At 38.6% G+C, this 23,719-nt stretch overlaps 1 protein-coding gene across 1 annotated transcript in view; it reads left to right on the top strand.

Moving 5' to 3' along the window:
- The window catches only part of LOC109930159 (anoctamin-2-like), a 101,259-nt gene that overhangs the window by 73,542 nt on the left and 3,998 nt on the right, over positions 1-23,719 (top strand). The window contains exons 21-27 of the mRNA XM_020529700.2: positions 3,471-3,528; positions 3,680-3,780; positions 6,084-6,235; positions 10,055-10,207; positions 10,323-10,375; positions 13,279-13,457; positions 14,340-14,445. Of these exons, the coding sequence (XP_020385289.1) occupies positions 3,471-3,528; positions 3,680-3,780; positions 6,084-6,235; positions 10,055-10,207; positions 10,323-10,375; positions 13,279-13,457; positions 14,340-14,445 (802 nt within the window). The remainder of the gene's footprint in view (positions 1-3,470; positions 3,529-3,679; positions 3,781-6,083; positions 6,236-10,054; positions 10,208-10,322; positions 10,376-13,278; positions 13,458-14,339; positions 14,446-23,719) is intronic.

Raw genomic sequence — 23,719 nt, forward strand, 5'->3', positions numbered from 1 at the left:
AGCAGCTCAATACTGCTTTGTGTCATTTACCTCAAAGCTTTAATTATTTTGCAATATATAAATGCTGCTAAGTTCAAAGCTTCCAATCTTACATTAAAGAAATGCTTTAATTTTCCTAGTCTTGAAGTCTCTTCAGATCTTAAAACCCTGTTATAGCAATTATGCAGTATTCTTTTTATAAGCTTTTCAGCTATATATTATGGCAATGCTGTAATGTTTTCTTTCACTCAATCTTTAAATTCTGGATTTTGGCAATACTTTAATACCCAAGTTTCCTTAAAAGCTGCAAAATTGTTTTTAACAACAATAGTGTATCACTGCAATATTTACTGAGATGATCCTGTCCTTTTTCAGTTTCTGTAGTTTTCTTCTATCTTCTGCAGTCAAAATAAAGGTTTTCCCACTGCTTCACAGACGAAGTAGACACTTTCCTGCCTTTCAAGGCCTAATACACAATACATGTGCCCTTGCAAAATTTTAAAATGAATTTCCCTGGTGATAGTTTAAAATAAATCTTCAAAATAATTGTTTAAGTAATCGATGTCCCAATACGATCATAATCTTTAAATTCTTCCATCTATCATCTTCAATTAGATTCTGTTTTAAGAATCTCTTAGTCCTTTAGTCACCTTGAATGTACTCTGTGATCTTTCCAATACTGCAGCCTCAACATAAATTAATTTTCTGGCCCTTGCTGTAGCCATGCCTCATGAAGCCTGCTCACACTGGTAGTGACACTCATTTTGAAGGATACATATTCCTTTTTACCTCCTATCCTTCCCAGCCCAGTCCTTCACACAATATTTTAATTTTATTTTTACTTTACCTGAACATATTTCTAACTTTAGTCATAGATCACTGAACTGCTCCCACAAATCTTTCTTTTCAAAGGACTGGTCAGGTTTTTAACTCGCTTCATATCCCATACTGAATTTCCTGTGTCTCTCACCAACTGAGGTGAAGATTTTCTTCTCCGATACTGTCTGTGTCCTACTGTTGCTTCCACAAGCACTGCTGCCTGCTTGTCTTTTTTCGTGATTTCAGGTGCTGCCTGACTGAGTCTTCTTAAAATGGCGGTGACCTTAAATTGGTAAACTGACTTTCTTCTGTAAACATTTTTCTCCTTTATCAAATGAACTTTTACTCCCTTTCACCCCCTTGAGATATTTGTGCAATGAACCTTAGTGCTAATCACCCTTTTCTATGTTATGGAACTGGTGGCTTGTATTTGGGTAGAGTGCTACCACAAATCCTCCTTTCTAATTAGCAATAGTACAGGATAAACAACTGTTGAGGTGGAATGAGATGGGGCACCTGTCTTAAAACACAAAACCTAGCTTATTGCATATTGTAATTGATTCAAGTGACATTGGCTAATTAGTTATAATTACAACCATCAAAGGCTAGAGCTGAGGTGGCTGTATCTATCAGGACCTCATTCTAGATCTGATTGAGCTCCACCTGTGTGACATCATCTGATTGGGTGGAGCTTAATGCAACTTCGGCATTAACTCTTTCAGGACCATTATCTTATAGTGCAGCTTCCTGATTGGTCAGAGAAATGTTTGTGGCAATTCAATGCGAGCCCCATCTACAGTGTGTTTCCAAGATTTGCATCAATTCTCAAGTGAAGTCACAACTAATCCAGATACCCATTGATGCAATGTGTTACAGAAATGGAAATCTATTAAAGTGTCTTCAAGTTCATGACTCCTGTGGTGACTCAGATTTGGACATTTTCTAATGAACTAAATTATGTGATTAAGAAAGAAAATTATGGGACAAGAACATATGCTTTAATTCAAAGAATCATCATTCTGGTGCTACTCAATTTTAACTATTTTATATAAGCTTTCAGAAATATGAAAAAATAGTTACAAATGCTTTGAGCAGAAAAAGAATAGTTAAAATGTTGGGCATATAAGTCTGTCTTGGTAAATGTAAATGGGCAGAATTGTAAAGTCCAACTCTGAAACACCCTATTTGATATTCAGCCTGATTGAGGTCAGTGGAGTTAGATATCAGAATGGAAGTAAAGATGTGATACTGCCTGTTTTGCACAACTGGTCAAGATGACCATCCACTCTTCTGGGTAATAGTTTTCATTTTTAGAAAGAACGTAAAATTGCCTGTAATTCACCCAAAATTGCCTGTCTCACTGAGGAATGGCTGTGTGTGAAGAAGAAATGTCAGCCCTGGTATTGCGATGGCCAGTTAGTCTTTGGAACAATGCAGACTGGAGTTACACATCAGGATCTGATGCAGCGACTCTGTGTGAAATGCCTACGAAATTGAAGATCCCAATTCCCTGTGTTCAGAACATCTGGCAAAGCCCATAACGTTGGGAAATTCACAGGGTTTCACTTTTATTTCGTTAGTAGCAACCCATGAAATATGTGACAATGACAAATCTAGTCTAACTCCTGGGTAACAATTACACTGATCCTCTCCCCACTAACCTACCAAATATATCCCCAACACAGCTCCCCAACCCATTCCATTCCTCCTCTCAGGCCTGAAACCCTGGGACCTGACGCTCCCTCTTACTGCCAACAAAAACACCCCCTCACCCTCCGGCCACAATACTATCCCTGCAGGACCCAACAGCACCCCGTGATGCAAGGCACAACTCCAAACCATCATCCTGACACCAAGCTGCCACCACCAGTCTCAACACTCCCTCACTGATCCCAATACCTCCTCACAACCAGCACTGACACCCCCCTGCAGGAATCAATATCCCATTTCTGCCAACTGCCTGAATCCCCAGGACCCGATCTGACCACCCCCCCAATCTTTCTATCAACAATCCCACATCGCAGCCGGACCCAATCACTTCTTTCCCCACCACCCCATCTTGCTACTGGCCTTGACATATCCTGCTTCCCACACAACCAGCTCCAACACATCCATCAAGCCTCCAACCTACACAAAGCACTCCATCACTTATTTGGCACCCTACCAACCTGGCACTTTAGTCCCACTCTTGTCTTATATACTTACCCTTCCACAGCAGCTGTAAAAGTTCCTGGCTATTTAAATCTCAGAACACAGCATACTGACTGCTACAACAGGGAGACTGATTAGACTTTCCTGGACTTTTCTGCACGATGGAGGAAACAGTGTTGATTTCAGCTATGCTCTGCATTTCAGAAGGAACCAGGATTTGAACTCCTGGCTAGGAAGATGGTGCTCAGTACTCAGAACAAAAAAATAATTGGAGTGGCAATCTGAAGTGATTGCTGAGCCTTGGAATATTTGAGCCATCAAACTGTCATAGTTGGTCTGATCTCAAAGTGAAAACATATCAATGGACCAAAGAGGAGAACCTTTCCATCTGCCCATTCTCCAACTGATATGCTCAAAGCAGCGGCTATTCTAACCTTGTGTGTTATTTTAAAGTAAGTAAATAACTGACTAGCTCCAGAGTTATGTTTAAGGTTATGATTAATGGTCTATTTTCTTGACAGGTTTGTTGGCCGACCTGGAAGATACGTTTACATCTTTCATGACTATCGGATGGAGGAGGTAAGGAGAACAATCAGGATTAAGTGTATGAGGTCAATGCAGCATAGAGTAATTCTGTTCTAGTCAACATTTTTTCATGTTTAATGATTTAAGTATTGTGAGCCACACTTTGTTTTAAAGTAATTTTTACTTTCTGTTTGTTTCCAACCAGTGTGCCCCTGGAGGTTGCCTGATGGAGCTTTGTATCCAGTTGAGCATTATCATGCTCGGGAAACAGCTCATTCAAAACAACCTCTTTGAAATTGGAATTCCGTAAGTTCTGTAACAGGATCTGTTTGTCTTTCATAACTTTCTAGCTAAAGAAATCTGTCAGAATGTGTTTCTCTGACATCCTGTAATCTACAATTAGACACTACCTCATGCATCTTCCAGATGTTTTGAATCAACATATTTAAGCATGTTAGGATACACATCTGGAGCAGGTGGGCCTTGAACTCCTGGCCCAGAAGTAAGTTTATTACCACTGCACCATGAAAGTACCTTCATTCATCAAATACACTGCAATCAAGCAGCTTGAAGCAGTTTAGGATTCAGCTTGACGAGATTATCTAGTGACCAGTTGAATTAAGTAGTGCTTTCCTTTATCTTTAGTATCTTTTACATTAGCTAACTTTTTAAAAAAATCAATTGATTGGACATGGCCATCATTGGCTAGGCCAGCATTAATTGCCCATCTCTAATTGACCAGAGGGCAGCTAATTGAGCCCAGATCCCCGGAGCATGAACCTGGGTCTCTGTTTTAATAGTCTGGCAATAATACCATTAGGCCATTGTCTCTCCATGCACAGGCAGTTTAAACACAGGCAATACTGGAGGTTGGCTTTCAACATGCCTTAGAGACTCTGTACTATTAATATTTGAAAATGCATAAATAAACAAGTTAATTATTATATGTCTTTTTTTACCCAAAGTCAGAATGAACCCCAAGAATTCCAAGTGTGAAATCTCATATAGGTTCTCACTTTCTCATTCAATACGCTCTGCAATGTTCTAATTAAATCCCCAACTAATAGCATTTCATTCTTTGCAAAATGTACATTTTCACATTGCTGACTTTTATATATAATCCACCTGAAGGTACAAAAACTCTGCTGGCATGATACTATGCACACAGGAAATCATGAATTAACTCTTTGACAGCACCTTCCTTTGTCTGGTTTTGTGTGAAATGGTTAGGGTGATTGTGATCCCCATTCACATTTGCATGGTTCTCATTGGAGGTAACAACCTTGGGCAAGTATGTAACATTGAAGGTGTTGAGTTGTTGTCCATTACAATGCCATGCCCAATCTTCCCTTGCCTTGCCAATTACTTATTTGGGTTTCCGTTTGGCCAGAATATCAGAAGTACAAGAGATGAAAAGGATGGATCAAAGGTTCATGAATTGTTATTCACTGAAAACCATTTAGAGATCTTAACTATGAACAAAAGAGGGATATTAACAAAATAAAGGCTGGGATTTTGCTCCAATTATAACAGACAGGTGAATAATGCTGTCCATTATTTCAATCTGACAGCAACTTCTGCTCCACACACTTGTGCCATTCAACACAAAAATCCAAAAGTTGCCGCCAAAGATACTTTGGCCTTTCCTACAGTTAGGAATAGGATGCATTAGGGTTGGGGGTACTCTCACAATTGATAGGAGAAATCACAATAATTACATAAAATTGCCATATTTAAGTTACACGTTAAAAATTATAAAATACATATTAAGGTTGTACATTTAGAAGTAAGTGAGTTTTAAATGAAATAAATTATTATTGTTGTGGGACAGCCTCTCTGTCTTTGTAATATTAATTTTTACAAATGTAGAGGCTCATTCCTTCGTAAGAAAGTTAATGTGGTGGCTATTAATAAAAAAAAGTTTTTTTTTCTTGTTTATCTAATTTAAACCTCTCCTGTAATTCCATCTATATTTCTTAACCAGTGTTACATTTCAAATAAATGATTAAAAATTTATCTTTCTTTACTTGCTGGATTGAGATCTGCATGTCACAGTTTAGATACCACAATCTGATTGGTTGAAAAGACTTTCCATTGCTTGCCCTGTTCACATATTCCACAGAACCCGTGCAGAGGGTGCTGGACTGAAATAGACTCTGGATTAGTCGAAATCCCTGTTGCTAAAACTTTGTACACCAAGTGAATGACAAATACCATTCATTGCCACTGACAGCAAAATCCAGCCCTATAATAAGAAGCTGTTTAATGAGGCGTGGCAAGAAGGTTAAAGAACCTTCACAACCACCTAAACTTAATAGTTGAGGAATAGTTTGCATAATTACAACAATCACCAAGACGCGAAATTTGCAGATTTTATTTGCTTTGTTCTGTGACAGTCTATACTGCAAACTGAAATGATTTTCATTATGGAGTGCCTCTTATTCCATTTACATTCAAAACCATTTTCTCATCAATAGAAAGTCTCAGCTTCCCCAAGGTGACATTTCTGGTACTTCAGATGTTGTATATTTTAGACATGATCTTGTTAATCAGCAGGTTCCTAGACCGGGTCCTTTTTGTGATATTATTAAATTGGGCTAACTTTACAGGAGAATAAAAAAGTTGTTCAGGAAATTGAAGGACGAAAGGGCTGATCCCAAAGAATCGAATAATTCTGGTTCTACTCGACAGCCGCAACAGTGGGATTTAGACTATAATTTGGAACCTTTTACTAGCCTGACTCCTGAATACATGGAGATGAGTAAGTTGATACAACATTATCTGTGCGTTTAATTTTTCATAGATAGCTTTGAGTAATCTGTTAAGAAGTGGTAAGAATGCTTATCCGATAAGATGAGTAATATGTTAAAAAATTGTCCTTGGGATACAAGCACCACTAGGAAGGGCAACAACTATTTTCCCATTCTGAATTACCTTGAGAAGGTAGTGGTGAGCTGCCTTATGTCTGCTGCTGCAGCCCTTGCGGTGTAGGTGCACTGACAATGTTGTTTGGCAGAGAGTTCCAAGATTTTAATCCAAAGACAAGGAAGGAACAGTGTGATGGTTCTAAGTCAGAATATTGGGTCACTTGAAGGGGAATGTTGTGGTGTTTGCATGCGTCTAATGTGCTAGCCTGTACAGTGTTTGAAATAAAAACAGAAATTGCCGGAAAAACTAAGCAGGTCTGGCATCATCTGGCGTTCACTGGACCTGAAACATTAACTTTGATTTCTTGCCACCGATACTGCCAGATCTGCTGAGTTTTTCCAGAAATTTCTGTTTTTGTTTCTGATTTCCAGAAACTGCAGTTTTTGTTTTCTTGTTCAGGTGGTAGAAATGACAATTTAGAAGATGCTTTTAAAGGAACTTTGGTGAGATACCACGGTGTACCTTGTAGATAATATACAATACTGCAGCGTGGTACTGGTGTGGAGGGATTGAGTATTTAAAGTATTAAATGTCTGGAGGTTCTTAAGAAAAGATTGAGACCTGTGATCAAGAAAAGGGGCCAAATTATTTTTTTGCAAAATCATTCAAATAAATTTAAGGGGAGAAAACACAGCTTTTTGAAACTGAGTCTGATTTAAGGCACAAAATAGAATCATTTTGACTTTACATGAATATAAAATAGTCATAGCAAATAGAGAGACTGATTTATACTCCTCCCCACTATTATTTTGATTGTCTTCAAAGGAAATAGAAATCATAGGAGACGTGAAATAGGCTGCTGACTCAATGTCATTTATTATGAACTAACACAGAAGGTCAAAAATACTCCCAATGAAGCCACACGGCACAAATTAGTAAACTTGAAAAATAATTGCATTGGGATATCAAATGCATCATGTCTCATTTCCTTAAATGTTGCCATAACAAAGGGTTAAAATGATAAGGAAATTATTTGTTTTTCAATTTATCTACCTGCACATCATTTTAAGGCAAGCAAGGAATTTAGGGCCAAATTCTCATGATAGACCAAGGAATCATAAGTTAAGACATTTCACACAGTTGCATTCCTGGACTCTGAATGAACACACATGCACAACATACACACACACACAATACACATAACACATATATAAATACACACATATATATAAATAAACACATATTATTTCCCCCTAGGAAATTGGGGGATTATAGTAGTGATAACTGTCCACTGATGAAAGTCTGAGGCAGGAACAGAGGTTGGCAGGTTAGAAGGCCCACTTCTATTTACTGCAGTTCCAGTCCTGTAAAGCCCCTAGCCCTCACTTCCTACTCTCCACACCCACCCTCCAACCTAATCCATTTCCCAATATCCCATGCATCCCTGAACCCCTCCATACTTACATTTCCCATTCCGTCTCCTTCACCACCACGAATCCTGTATAATCAGTGTCCCAGTGACAGCACTCATGAGTCCTAGAACAACACTGGATAATCTTTTAAATGCTTCTGAGGTAAACAAACACTCAACAAGTCAATCCTGACTTGAAAAAATTCCTTTTCTTAAGAGTTCAAAAAACTGCTAATCAAGCATATAGAAATTCAAACTCTACTTAAAAAAGAACATGCTCTTCTACAAATGGTCATATATCTATGAAAATGAGCAAACTGAAATTCAAAACTGTTTCATCTTATTAAATGTTCATATAACTATCGAACAAAGCTTGAAGTCTACTTCACAGCTATGTAAATAATCCATACTGAGCTCAAGTATATTTAGGGATTTGGAACTCAGCCAAGCATTTATAATGTGATTTTATTGCACACCCAGCACAAAGAATCCCTCCATAGCTCAATACAATTGCACACTTAAAGTTGCTATAACATGTGGCCAACTATCTCTTTAGATCCTTTAAAATTTCAAGAGATGGACTTGCAAGCCAAGAAGTCAGGCACCTTTTCTTTAATTTTTTTTCAAATGTTAAAATAAAATTCTGCTCTCATTTAAAATCAATGTAAAAATGAAAGTATGTGATCAAGATGAAACATAATTATTCGATTCTAAATACTGTTGAATTGAGCATAACACTTTATCTACCTGAGAAATAACTCTAATTCATTTGTACATTTACACAATGATGGTCACTTATCTTCTAAACACAGAGGTTTATAATCAGTCAATAATATCAGTTATAATCAGTTTTACTTAACTTATCATTGACATCTAAGTAAGACACTTCAAGTTGACGAGACCTATAAAACTTCCACAACATGCTTCTCCTAAGCTTCACAAACTGATTGACGTGATATGTTTAACACAGATTTCAGGAATTAACCCATCTTGCTGAAGATATGAAACTCAGGGAACTTCACAATGAAGGGACCCACTGAAAAGTTTGAAACTAACATCTCTTTGAGTGCATGTCACATTGAGTGCATATTCTCCACGCTGGTCAAATGGTTGTGGAGAAAGCTATTTAAGGTCTCTGCCTTCATTTTGACCACCAAACCATAGCTATAGCCTTTGGGATCCACTGTTAATTCTTCGTAGCAGCTGCCAGGGGTATATACTTCAGTGTGTATTTACATTAAGTCTGTAGGAATATTGCTACATATGAATATTAACATGCAGGAGATTTATTTCAGGGATTCTATGCATTATGATGTTATTAGTGCTTCCAAATTATATTTCTGTCTAGAGCTTCCAATTTACATCGATGTCTAACAGTGTACTCTGTCAATTTAAGTACCCTACAAGCTATTTGTATTTCTGTATCTGACAGGTTGGAACAGTCATATTGCAACCACTTGTCTATTGATATAAATGACGAAGGGTGTAACCAATGTCTGCATTAAAAGTGGTAGCTATTAATAAAAGGAATTGACTCAGATACTGATCAAAACCATCCCAGCAGTTTCACACCTTGAAAACTAATGGACATTCCTGAATGATCAACAGCAACTTATTTAGGACTTTTAGATGTTAATACTGCAATGATCAGTATGAGGCCTGGGCTGGGGCCAATCAGCTGAGGGTGCTGGTGAGAGATTTTCAGAAGTTTTTGAAACTTTTATTGAATCAGTTTATTTCTCTTGCTTTTTGGCCCCCTCATGAATTGCACAGCTGCTAGGCTAGAAGTAAGAAGTGTCTATTCCTGTTGCTTTGACATCATGACTGGTGAGGAAGCTTGATAAATGGACTACTTTTCTGGCCCACCTTTTTCATATGCTTCCATCTTGTACTCCTAGTGGGAAAACTTCCTTGAAGGGAATGTGGCTGGAGATAGGCTTAAAGCATTGTACAATTCACTGACTTGGACTTCTTCCAAGCTTCCTGCTGGGAGAGTAGAATTGTGGAGCTAGCTCTGCAGATTTCGTCACAGAGTCTGACAGCTAGAGTAAATTATTTAAGGTTGGTTTTGTGGTTTGTGATGTGGCCCAGTGTCTCTTATGAAACTGTTGTATTAGATAGTTACTACGTTTAGTACAGTCACTCACAGACACTTGGATTACATAGAGATGCACTCAATGTGACATGCACTCAAAGAGATGTTAGTTTCAAACTTTTCAGTGGCTCCTTTCATTGGGATTACATAGAGATACATGACTGTGCTCTCGTTAGCATGTTTTAATGAACGCTGCTTTCCCCCAGTTGTGCAGTTTGGCTTTGTGACACTCTTTGTCGCATCCTTTCCCTTGGCTCCCTTGTTTGCTCTTCTCAACAACGTCATCGAGATACGGCTGGATGCAAGAAAGTTTGTCGCTGAACTCAGAAGACCAGATGCAGTACGGGCAAAAGACATAGGTATGTCAGCCACCTCAAAATATACATCAGCATTTCAGTCAGAACGACCCACATGAAGTTGATTTGCATTAAATGTCTTGCATCTTCATTAATGTGTGTCTTCTTTGTCCATTAGGAATTTGGTATAACATTCTCAGTGGGATGGGGAAGTTTTCTGTGATCATTAACGTAAGTCACTCAGCTTTCTGACATCTTCTTTAAATGCACAGGATCTTTATTAAGTAAAGGGTTCAGGCATAACTAAAGTTATGGGAGCCCTGATGCAATCAGACGGTTAACAAGCCAAAACTGGCCTCCCATTGGATGAATGTGCCACCAGAGTGGAAATCCAAATCCTGGGAGCTTCTGGTCAATCAGAGGTGGTAACTCTCTATTGCTAGTAATGGCACTGGGACAGGAGCCTACTAATAATAGAATCCTTCACCAGGGATCATTGCTGGAAACTTGGAGATACGTGAATATGGACAACGCTTTCGGACAGGAGAGGGAGATGAGGTTCAGGGGTATGGCTTTCAGTGGTGCCTGCTTTCCATCACTGGATCCATTGATCATTCACTGAGTGCTGGTGTTATAATCCCGACCAATATCATTACTAACAACTCAGATCTGAGACTGCAATCTCGCTCAATAGATTATATTCTGTTTTGTCTGTATTTAATGAGGTGGTCTACATTGAAACACCACACATAATGCTGCAGATTTTAATAATAAAACAGTAGTTTATTGTGCAAAAGAAATGAAACTAAAATAGAATAAACCAAACTATTTACATCTGCCATTATTTGAAAGATATTAAGACACAAGACAAAATACAATACCTTCTATCCCAACACTGTCTCTTTATAGACCAGGGAAAGTTCTTTTCTCAATTAGATCTATAAGTTTGACTTAACTGTTTCTTCCAATTCCTGTTCCTGAGAGTTTGATAGCTACTTTCTTGATTATTCACACAATTGAGTTTAGACTTATTCAGCTTCAAATAACCACTTCATGGTTTCGATTAACATTTCTGGTCTGAAATTTTAATCTAAAATCTTTACACTGAGGCAACCTATGTCTTAATTATTCTTAACTGCCTCCTTCTTCTAGGAGAATCTCTTTCCCATTTAACTTCAAATCAGGATTTCTGCAAATTGAAACCAAAAGCTTTTCAATCAATGGGTTATTCCCTAAGCAAAATAAAAATAAATCAATTCTTGATTCCGCTAAACCAAAAACAAGTGAATGATTATTAATATTTATTCTGTCTGATTATAAAATTTTCAAATGCAAATAAGATCCCATTATCAATCCAGTGACTCTCCCTGTCTTTCCCACCTACTGGTTTAAATAAAATATGGCTTCAGAGATACTGACAAATTAGTCATTAAACTCTCTCATACATGCAGACCAAAACCCGATGCCACTAGTTCAAACACCAAACTCTAAAATAAATGATGTTAAAGTGTATATATAAATCACACCTCTTAAATCACACTTGTTAATGAGGGTGCATCCTGACAAGGTTTCAAGCAAACCCAGCAGGGTTGAGCCATAACTGACAGGGTTTGCCATGTGACCCTAAGGACTCACGATAGACCGGTGTGAAGCTTGTGAATTCCTGCACCACCATTAAATCCTGTTGGGGGGGTTCAGGGATAATTAGTTTAAATGGTTTATTGATTACCCTAATTGACAAGCTCACCAGTGAGCTCAATTCCTGTCAGAACCTCCCTGCCACTCGGTAAAAAATTCTCCTTTGCAGTCATGGTATCCTCTCTGACAGGCTCACCCATGTTCAGCCCAAAGGTGCACTTACTTTTGAGAATTTGGAAAAAAATAAATCAAACTGATTACTGCTTTTTTTCCATAATGTGACAGGAAGATGATTTTATTTTTACTTATACAGCCACTTACATAGCAGATTTAAGTTTATAGGTTTAGGCATTTCAGATTCATATTTCAGCAATAATTAAAAATGCACAATTACGTCAATGTTCTCATAACTTAAGATCAATTAAATTTAACACAGGTTTAACCTGCTTAGAGTTCGTCAGCTGAGTGTGTTTTTTAAGTGACGTTGTCAAAGAACAAAAACAGTTACTGAAGTTGAGGAATGCACCTTTACGAATCATGAATATCCATCTCCAAAGTGCCGAGGCAATTCTGTGTTCTGCTGATTTAAGTTGTGCTGCCAGGAATTGTTCCCTTGAGGATGCAGCGTCAACAATTTAGCAGACTTCATTGGAAATGTACGTGTTGAACAGTGAAGTAAATTAGGTACATTTTGCAAAGGGTTGAGATATCCTGAAGCATCTGATGATTTGGGAGACCTTTTCTTTCAAAGTGAGGTCAAGCGCAGGAGTCAATTAATAGGAAGCACCTTTTCCCATTAGATAACGGCACTGGTGTTTTGACACAGAAGAGGTTTGTTTAAAGCAAAAGGATGGCATGAATCCCAAGTTGTTCAGACAATCAGGCTCTGCATCAGACATTTCAAGGTCCATAACATTCACCTATCACAATTAAAGGAAGTGTTTGTACTTCACAGGAACAAATTTTCAAAAGTTGTTATATGGCAAATACGTATTGTTGAAATTTATATTCTGTGACTAATACATGTGACTTATGTCTGCAGCGCAACATTCAATTTAAATTGATTTCTCCATTGTGGAGGTGCCGGTATTGGTCTGGAATGGACAAAGTCAGAAATCACACGACAACAGGTTATAATCCAACAGGTTTATTTGCAATCACAAACTTTCGGACCACTACTCCTGTGTCAGGTGATGAAGGAGCAGCGCTCCGAAAGCTTGTGCTTTCAAATATACCTGTTGGACTATAACCTGGTGTTCTGTGAGTTCTGACTTTATCTTATTATGAATAACTGAAATAGTTGAGCAGCTACTGCTACCTGGTGATTTGTACAATCTGTTTCTTGTGACCTTAATGAAGAATTGCTGCATATGTTTGTTTTGCCATCCTCTGTTCACCATTTAGCAGACACATTGTCCCAATGTATATTAACAGTTGAATTTTCTTCAAGACTCTTAATTTCCAGTGTTAATACATCTTCTTTGTGTGTCTCCCAGGCATTTGTAATCGCTATAACGTCTGACTTCATTCCACGCCTTGTTTACCAATACATGTATAGTGATGATGGAAGTATGCATGGGTTTGTGAATCATACCTTGTCTTACTTCAATATCAGTGAATTTCTACAGGGTACTCATCCACAATCATCACATTTCATCAATATTAAAGTCTGCAGGTAATCATATGTTCAGTTATTGCTGTTACTTATCTTTAATAAGGGCTGTTTAGCCTGCAGAGTTCAAGTAACTAAGTCCCTGCTTTCCTTGTTAATGCAGAAACATAGGATCATCATTTGGCAGGAGAAATGCTTTTGTGCAACATTTTAGATGCAACTGGTTTATAGATATGTTCCTTTGACCAAGGCTTGATGGCTCAGTGGTTAGCAATGCTGCCTCACAGTGCCAGGGACCCGGGTTTGATTCCACACTTGGGCGATTGTCTGTGTGGAGTTTGCACACTCTTCCCGTGTCTATGTGGGTTTCCTCTGGGTGCTCCGGTTTCCTCCCACAATCCAAAGATGTGCAGGCTAGGTGGATTGGCCATGCTAAATTGCCCATAGTGTTCAGGGAGGTGTAGATTAGGTGGGTTATAGGGGGATGGGTCTGGGTGGGATGCTCTGAGGTTTGGTGTGGACTTGTTGGGCTGAAGGGCCTGTTTCCACACAGTAGGGATTCTATAATCTATGATCAAATGATGTTGTGGTAATCCAAGTTCACTCTCTTAATAAAACAGCATGATTTAAACCAAGCTAGACTCAGTGAAACATCAGTTTACACAGTTGTAAATAAGATTGCATCCAGTACAGAATGTGATCTTATGGAGCACCATTTGTGGTTCTTTCTCCATGACTCAATTGTTCACAGTAGAGTCTTATTCAATTAAATAACTACATGATTGGTTTTATTTTCAAATGTTTTTCTGGGAGCCTTCATGATCTGGGGAGGTTTTTCATGTTTTATTGCAACACTGCAGAACTAATTAGTCATATTTTTACTTGCTATTATCCCAAACCTTCCCCCACCCAACCCCAACTCTCCATCCTGACCTTTTACCACAGGTACAAGGATTACAGGGAACCGCCATGGTCTGACCATGCCTATGATTACTCCAAACAGTATTGGGCTATTCTAGCTGCACGCTTGACATTTGTTATAATCTTCCAAGTAAGTGAAGGGCAGTGGTAAGCAGAGCAACATCTGTGAAGTATTAAATGGAATTGAAATTCAAAGGTATTTCGAACAAAATCAGTCCTTGGATAATTTGGTTTGCATATCACAAATGCTGCTTAATTGGAGGTTAATACACAAGTGACATAAGTTTAGTAAATTGTAACGTTGCAGTTGTGCAGTTAAAGAGCAGATCATGTCAAAAACTGAAAGAGAAATGGAATGGATTAGTGTAATACTAATCAGCACTTCATCAATTTTGTGCGATTGTAATGTGCTTTTGCACATTATTCCGTTGCTGACAGCATTCTGTATTCGACTGTGTGAAGGAGATAAACTCTACATCTCTCCATTGTCCCCAGATAATGTCCCCATTATCAGAGCAGATAATGAAGGTACAACACTTTTTATTCTCTCTGGAAACTCGACAATAAAGCAATTCTTGCATCTCCTCTTGAGACTGAACATCAATATAGTGGTGTCCAACAATTGCGAATTTAAAATCTGTGTAAATTCATCACAGACTAATGAGATCTTAAAGCATCAGTGTTATCTAGGGTCTACTTCTCTGCCCCAGCTGTAATTTGCTGTCAACATTTGACTTTACAAGGGTTCCAGTCCTGAAAGATTCAGACTGGCTTTAGCCAAACTGATATGAATGAAGCAAAGATTGAAGGTTTGAAGCAATATTGAATGGGATGGTTTGGATGTGTCAAGGCACTATGCCATACTTCAGCATTGTCCAAGTATTAAGCTTTGCCTTGTTTCTGCATATTTACCTTCCTCCCCAAATATATAACATGAGCATCAGTGCTAATTTATAAAATTATTTTTTAAAAAGTGGGCATCACTGGCAAGGCCAGCATTTATAGCCCATCTCTAATTGCCCTTAAGAAGGTGGTGATGTGTTGTCTTATGAAATTGGTGTAGTTCAGCTGGTTTAGATACTCCCACAGTGCTAAGGGAAGGGAGTTCCAGGATTTGCACTCAATGACAGTGAAGGAACAGTGATACATTCCAAGTCAGGGTGACGCGTGGCTTGGAGAGGAACTTGCAGGTGGTGGTGCTCACATGTATCTGCTGCCCTTTTGTTTCTAGGTGGCAGAATTTGTGAATTTGGAAGGTGCTGTCCTAAGAACCTTGGTGAGCAGCTGCAAATCAACTTGTAGATGGTGCACTCTACTGCCATTGTGCCCTGGCAGGAAGGAAGTGAATGTTTAATTTGTTGGATGAGGTGACAAACAGGCAGGAGGCAGGCTTTTTTGTAATGAATGGTGGTCAAGGTCTTGTGTGTATTTGGAGCTGCACTCATCAGTCAAGTGGGAAGTATTCCATCACGTTCATGACTTGAGCCTTGCAGATGGCTGATGTCTTTTGGGAGTTATGAAGTGAGTCGCAAACCACAGAATTTCTAACTTCTGATTGTTCTTACAGCCATCATGGTGAACGGTAACCCTCAGGATGTTAATAGTGAGGATTCAGCAATGGTAACATTAGTGAATGTTGAGGGACAATAGTTCAATTCTCTCTTCTTGGAGATGGTCATTGCCTGACACTTGCATGGCACAAATGCTCCTTGCCACTTATCAGCTAAAGTTGAATGTAATCCAGGTCTTTCTGCGCATTCACACAGATTGTTTCAGTATTTGAAGAGTGAATAGTGCTGAACAATGTCTAATTATCAGTGAACATCCCCTTTTTTGACCTTATGTTGGGTGGAAGGTCATTAATGAAGCAGCTGAAAATATTGGTTCGAGGACACTCCCCCGAGGAGCTTGTACAATGATGTCCTAGGACCAAAGTGATTGGCTTCCAAAAAACACTACTATCTTCCTTTGTGCTAGATATGACTCCAACAAGTGGAGCCCTCTCCCCAGTAGATTTCCATTGACTTCAATTTTGCCAGGGATCCTTTTTGGCATACTGTATCAAACACTGCCTTTATTTCAAGGGCAGTCACTCTAACCTTTTCAATTGCTGCTCTCCTTGTCCATGTTTGGAACCAAGTCTGTAATGATGTCAGGAATTGTGTCATCGCAGTGGAACCTACAATAAATGTCAATGAGCAGCTCATTGCTGTACACATATTATTTATGGAGCTTTCTCCTTCTCCTGTTAGTTATTTAACTTATCACTATTGTGGCATGACAGCAGAGCTTTGAGCTGCTCCATTGGTTGTGGGATTGTTGAGCCCTGCCTAATGCATGCTGCTTCCACTGTTTGGCACACTGTATTTCATGTGTTTTAACTTCATCAAGCCTCAGTTTTTAGGAATGCCTGATGCTGCTCCTGGCGTACACGTCTGCAGTCTTCATTAAGCCAGGATTGATCCTGTGACTTAATCTTAACAATAAATTGAGGGATGTACTAGCCATGAGGTAAAAGCTCATGGTTGATTACAGTTCTGTTGCTGCAGATAGCTGGCCCACAACATCCCATGAATGCCCAGTTTTGGGTTCCTAGATCTGTCCAAATTCATTGATTTAACCCAGTCGCAATGCCACACAATACGATGGAGGCTATGTCATAAGTGAAGATAAAAGTTAGTCTTCATAATGATTCTGCTGTTGTCACTCTCACTGATCCGACATGGTTAGGTGCATCTGCAACAAACAGATTGGTTAGGATGGGATCAAACTGGTTTTCCCATTAATCCATTTCATCATCACCTACTACAGACCCAGTCTAGTGACTATTCCGTATGGTATCAGCCAACTCCTTCCTTAAGTTTGCTGTTGTTCTACTATTGGTCATTGACATTGAAGTGACCCCAGCCAGAGTGCATCTGTCTATTTGCCACCCTTCAGTGATTTCTACAAGTGGTGTTTAATATGGAGGAGTACTGATTCATTAGGCATGAGAGGAGTATGTGGTAATCAGCAAAACATTTCCTTTGGCCGTTTTTGACTTTATGTCAGGAAATGTCATGGGGTCCAGTGAACATTGACAATTCCCCAGGATAATGCCTTCCTGACAGTTAACCTCTGTGCGTTTGCTGAGGGTGTCCTGCCAATGGGAAAGATCTCTGTGATTATGACAGTGACTAGGACATTGAGTGTAAAATTTGACTCTGAGTATAACTGTATCAGGCTATTACTTCACTTGACTGTGTGCTATTTATTGTTTCCAATACCCAAATTGATGCAAGCTAGTCCCTCTAGTTTAATTCCTTTTTGACTTTTTATAGTAATTTTGGTAGAGCTGAGTAGCTTGCTAAATTATATTCAGGGAGCAGTTAAGAGTTAGAGTCAATCAAATCACTACAGATCTAGGGTCACATGTAGGCCAGGCAAGGCCAGATTTCCTTCCTAAAGGACATTAGTGAATGTGTTGGGTTTTTACAACAATCAAGGATAGTTTTGTGACACCACTACTGAGATTAGTTCAATACATTCACCTAGTGCGGCCACTGGCACTGCTGTATTATCAGACATTGGTATCATTCACTCCACACAGCTTCAATAATGCTGTCTTTTAATGATCCCCTTGAAAGTATTGGTATTTTGATATGTTTTTAATATTATCTATAATAAACAATGTTAACTTTACAAATGTGCGTTATCTTTTGCTTTAACACAATGACTTTACCGGCACATTGAGACACTGGTCTGGAATATCTCCAACTGTTGGTATCTGCAGATACATTGCCTTTGAGGCTGCTTTCTCCTTATCATTAAGGAAGGCACTTCAGTTCCTTGTGTACTGTAACACTCCTTCATTCACATCATAGGTTCTCAAATACATCTCTCTAGTGTAGTGTCTAAGACCTCTCTTTTCACATGCATATTCAAGGCTGGTATGTTCTCATCGATTGATGTCAGTCATGTAATCCGTTACATCATTATCATGATTTACACGAATCTCATTATATCACAAAAAAGAATATAAAAAGGGTCTTTCTTTGCATACTATCAGGTATGTATCCACTGTAGTATTGGCATTAACTTATCTGAGAATAGGAAATAATGCATCATTCCTGACTTTATTTATTTTCTCCACCTTTCTCAATATTCCTTAAGCGGTTCCTAACCTACCACTGTTTGTTATTGATGGGAATGTTCAGGCTGATAGTGATGCAGCGACAGCCACTTTGACATGTTGCTGGATGGCTGATGTTGAAGTAAAAGATCTCTAACTAGAGTCATCAACTCTTAGCTCATTTCCCTCTTAGAAATTACAGCAAACTCAGAGGAAAACAGGACAGAGTAGGAATTGAACCTAGGAAATCCATGGACATTGGAGCTCACAAGAAGGCCAAGCAGCATCAGAGGAGCAGGAAGGCTGAAGAAGGGTCTAGGCCCGAAACATCAGCCTTCCTGCTCCTCTGATGCTGCTTGGCCTGCTGTGTTCATCCAACTCTACACCTTGTTATCTCAGATTCTCCAGCATCTGCAGTTCCTACTATCTCTGGAGCTTACAAGAACATGGTTTTGACACTATTTCATTCTTGGCTTTTCTGGCAAGTAGGCAGACACCTAACAGCAAATTCCTCATACAATCAATCGAGAAGAAATATTTCATTATCTCTCAAAAAACTCTCATTTAAATAAAAGGGCAATTATGTCTCAAACAAATGTTTTCACACTCCTTTCAGTGGCCATGTTGGTTCTCATGACCCCAACATACACATATAAAAGTTCAATTTAAAGTGCAATGGGCATGTGAAAACTGTCAATAATTTCAAGGTTAAAAGGCACAGTACTTCAGCACAAGTGCACCTCACCTATCTTCAAACGCCTGCTTCTTTCTCAAGTTCTCAGTTACACCTTTTTTTATCTTTGAGCTTGAATCACAATTTCGCCGGCTGCGAAAAGCAGCCTTCAGCAGCTGTTTATCGTAAGCTATTATTGAGGCAACACTGTTTTAGCTTTGGCCTCTCCTGAGATCTCTGTGGTCTCTGTTTCCAACCATGAAGCATGTACGTTAGGCCCGAGTGCATCTGCTGTTTCTGACCATTCACGTTGTTCAAAGTTGCTGTGTCATCTCTTGGCCTGACTTACAAAATTATGTTGATTTCTAGATATCTTCTGGACCATTTCTCCACAGCTGATTCAGGTGGCCTTTTCCAGATCCTGATACCCAAACTAAACAATTATATATGTAAACTTATTTCTGTGGCTACTGACTTAAAATACAGTATACAGCATAGAGATTGAATGTGTCAATAAAAGGATATATGTGGAATCACAGAGAGGAAATATACAGAACAATTAGAACACAGTCTTGTAACAAACCAGGAATTTCAACATTACATTTTTCACAATTAATCCATGTATTCTTAAAGGGTTCCTTTTGCATGGGGAGAGTATGGATGTACAATGTCTGTCTAGCATAGCCATTGGCTCTGTGCAAATGGCCTGCTATTGGTGAGATTAGTGAACTAAACTGATCAAGTCCATTTAGTTGGTGTTTCAAGCTCTTGAAATAAGATCACCCCAAGTATGCGAGGATTATAATGGTGCATTCAAAAGCACACACCACTGTTCGATTATAACTACATCAATGATGTGTGAGGAGGAAGGGAAACACACATGTTGCAAATTGCTGGCTGATTTGCATTGTTCTAACACTCAATGAAGTTCAGAGTTCACCCTTATTCTCCCTTTTAGTGGCAAAGAGTTGCTGAAGTTTAGCTGTAAGGACCCATTCAATATGGAGATTTGTGTCTCTACAAAGATACTTACTCTCTCCAGATCAGAATGGAACATTTGAATCTGTGGTCTCTTAATCTTGCAGATAGTAAACCATCCATAGAGGTTCATAAAATCATTTTTTAAAATAATTATTTCTTAATTTTTCTTTCCATCTATTTACTTTCTCTCAATTTAATCCTTTCTTCAATTTCTCTATTTATCTTGTACCTATTTGATTCAATTTCACATGATTTACGATTATGTTATTCAGTTATATCTTTCCAATCTTTAAGTAATGTATTAATTGCAGGTAATGTTGTCAATCAATATCCCTTCATCTCACCATGTCAGTGTAGAATCGCATCATTTTTTGATCTGAAATGGGAAAAAAAAATTTCTCTTGCATGTTAGATCTGTAGCTCCAGCAAAAGCTGTGTCAAAGATAGTAGGAACTGCAGATGCTGGAAAATCTGAGATAACAAGGTGTAGAGCTGGATGAACACAGCAGGCCAAGCAGCATCATAGGAGCAGGAAGGCTAACGTTTCGGGCAACATTGTTTACAAATCTGGGAGATAGCAGAATTTATTATTGGAGATTCTTGCTGTCATTAAGGAGACATTAGGATAGCTGCAATTCTGACAGCTTTCACTTCCACCCTTCACCAAGTATATGAATCACCAGACAGCTACTGAACTGCTGTTTGGTCTATGTACCCAATACAATTGATTAATAATATGGCTGTATACCTAGTGGCTGAGGACTGTTTTGATCTTTGGCACTTTTCAAAGCAGCCTGCTTATGATTCAAAAGGAGGCAAATTATATGCTAGGATGTTTAGCCTTTTGCTTCTTTGTCAGTGCCATGTTAATGGAATGGGAGGGGCTCCACAAAACAAAAGCAGCCATTTTATATCCATCAAAGATAAGAGTTTTAAAATTCTTAAATAGGATTCTCAGCTTTTATTGTCTGCAAAACAATATGAAGTATTGTGTAAGTCAAGCATTAATTCACTAACTATTAGCAACACTTTGTGTCATCATATATTTTTGCTGACTATTACAATCCACAAGTGTGATGGTTTTCACTTTTCAGCATATGCACGAGGGACCGCACAATTTATAATGTAGAAGATCACAATTAAAGGATAACCGTTCATCCAGTGGCATAGCATTCAGCCCACTGAAGTACATTTGTTCATGGCAAGCTCCCACAGACAACATTATGATAATGACCAGGCGATGTTTTATATGATTTTGACTGACAAATGAATATCAGACAAAATACTGTAGAAAACTTCCTACTTCTCCCCCAAAAACCCCTCTTCAGTAAAGTGCTGTGACATGTTCAGGACAGCCAGGAGGACTTCAGTTTAACATCTCACTCTAGAAGTGCCGTGTACCCTCAGTACTGCATCGGAACATCAAATTTAATTTTTGTTCTCAAGTCCTAAATTCAGATTAAAACCTTCTGACTCTGAGATCAGAGTTTTACCAACCAGGGCGTAAGTAGCACAAAAGATGAATGATTTTGCAGTGTCTAAGAAAACCTGGTTTGAGTGACTGAAACAATGTTTAAAATAGGACAGTAGAGCTGGATTGCCTCAGCATCTCCCTTCTGGTGAAAATTTTGCCTGCCCTGAGTATTACTTTAACCATCTGGTAATTCACAGCTCCTCAAGGTTTCTGTAAATTAATATTGAAATGCTTAGGAATAGGAAGTGGCCATTTGGCTAGCAGGCAATTACAAGATATTGCACAAACTGTCACCACGGTTAACAACAGTCAAATTACAGAGAGTAGTAATTGAAATCTGATTGAGCGTTGACATGATAGGGAGAAGAAAAAACAGTTTGACCATTTCAGTTTGCTTTTCATTTACAGAATTTTCAGAGATCTTACTCAATATCAACTAATTGTGGTGAGCTGCTAGTTATAATAGTTAGCAGCTCATTTGTAGAAGAGAGTTACAAACCTCTACCAGACTTTGCATGTAGAGGTGTTTCTTATCATAGCTTTATTCCTAAATGGGCTGGCTCTAATTTAAGGCTTTGCCTCCAAGTTCTAGATTCCCTAACTAGCAGAAATACAGTAGATGGAGAGAAACTATCAATTCTCTTTAATATCTGGAAAACTTTAATCAAGTCACCCTTAATATCCTTAAGAATGTGGGAACAGGAGTAGTTCGTTCAATCCCTTGAGCCTTTACCACCATTTACTGAAAACATGGCTGAATTGCGATATGACACCATATAAATTTAACCCATATCCTTTAATCCTTTGCTTAACATATCCACTACTTTAGTCATCTCTTTTAAAAACATATATCAGACCTTGCCTTTATAGATCATTGCTGGCTCTCACAGATCCACTGAAAAATTTCAAGGTGTTCAGCGAGCCCATGCTGAATTATATACCTGAGTAAATTCCTGACAACAGAAATTAGGCTAACTGCTCTATAATTCCCTGTTTCTCTCCCTTGACCTTCTAGCTCAAAAAGTACCAGAGTTCATGGATGCCAGCACTTGTTGCTTTCAAATGCGTCATAAAATATTTATTTTTTCTAAAGGTCAAATCAAATCATTCTGTGCAGTAGTATTGGAACAATAGTAAAAATGTTGTTTAGAGTTAGCCAGCTGAGAGCAGGAGCCAGGGAGGAGATTATTTCAATAACAGAGTGAGAAAACTGGATGCTAAGCTGTCTGTGAAGATTGTCCACCTGTTGTAGAACACACTTGGTCTGCACCAATAGTTTACCATCTGAGCTGCAAAGGTTAAAATTGCCCCCAAGTCTAAATTGACTGGAACAAAGAATGTTAAGCTGGTATCTAACAGAGGTATAATGTATGTAAGATATTTGAAGATGTCAGATTACGAAAGATTATTTTCAGCAGTCAGTGAATCACATTGAAGGAGACAGAGACTGTGAATCAGTACAAAAAACATAAAGGAGAGAATGGATTCTATGACTGAAAAGCACTTATTATTATTGCTGCAAGTATCTATTAATCAATCAGTAAGCTGCAAACTATCCTCTAGTAAAAAAGTTGGCTTTGAACGAAGCTCAGGTCACAGATAGAGTACAAAGATTGTAACCCTTCATACCTTGATCCATACTTTCTCCATGTGCACCTTTTCAGTAGGAGTTCCAGACTGGAATTAATGTTTAGAGATATGAAGAAATAAAATATGAACAAGTGTAGGAAAGAACAAGGAGTTAAATGGGAAGAGAGCATTTCAAAATAGAAGTCACAATAGCACAGATACAATGAGTGAGTAGTTCCTTTCTGTGCTAAAAATTCTGTCATTAAGTGATTTTATGAGAACAGGATATCTTAAGTAAGGACAACTTGACTGAAGAGGCAAACCTGCAGTGTCAATCTTCGGTCAGCTTGCCTGTCCTCAATTTCATATAATTATCATTCTCCATTACTACTGATTATTTCAGATGGGTATTGCAGGCTACAGTTCATTTTATAAAACATGTAGATAACCATCTGAGATAGTAGGAACTGCAGATGCTGGAGAATCCGAGACAGCAAGGTGCAGGGCTGGATGAACACAGCAGGCCAAGCAGCATCATAGGAGCAGAAAGGCTGATGTTTCGGGCCTAGACCCTTCATCAGAAAAGCTTTTCTGAT

This window comes from Rhincodon typus, chromosome 22 (genome assembly GCF_021869965.1).
Source record: "Rhincodon typus isolate 14 chromosome 22, sRhiTyp1.1, whole genome shotgun sequence".
NCBI lineage: Eukaryota > Metazoa > Chordata > Chondrichthyes > Orectolobiformes > Rhincodontidae > Rhincodon > Rhincodon typus.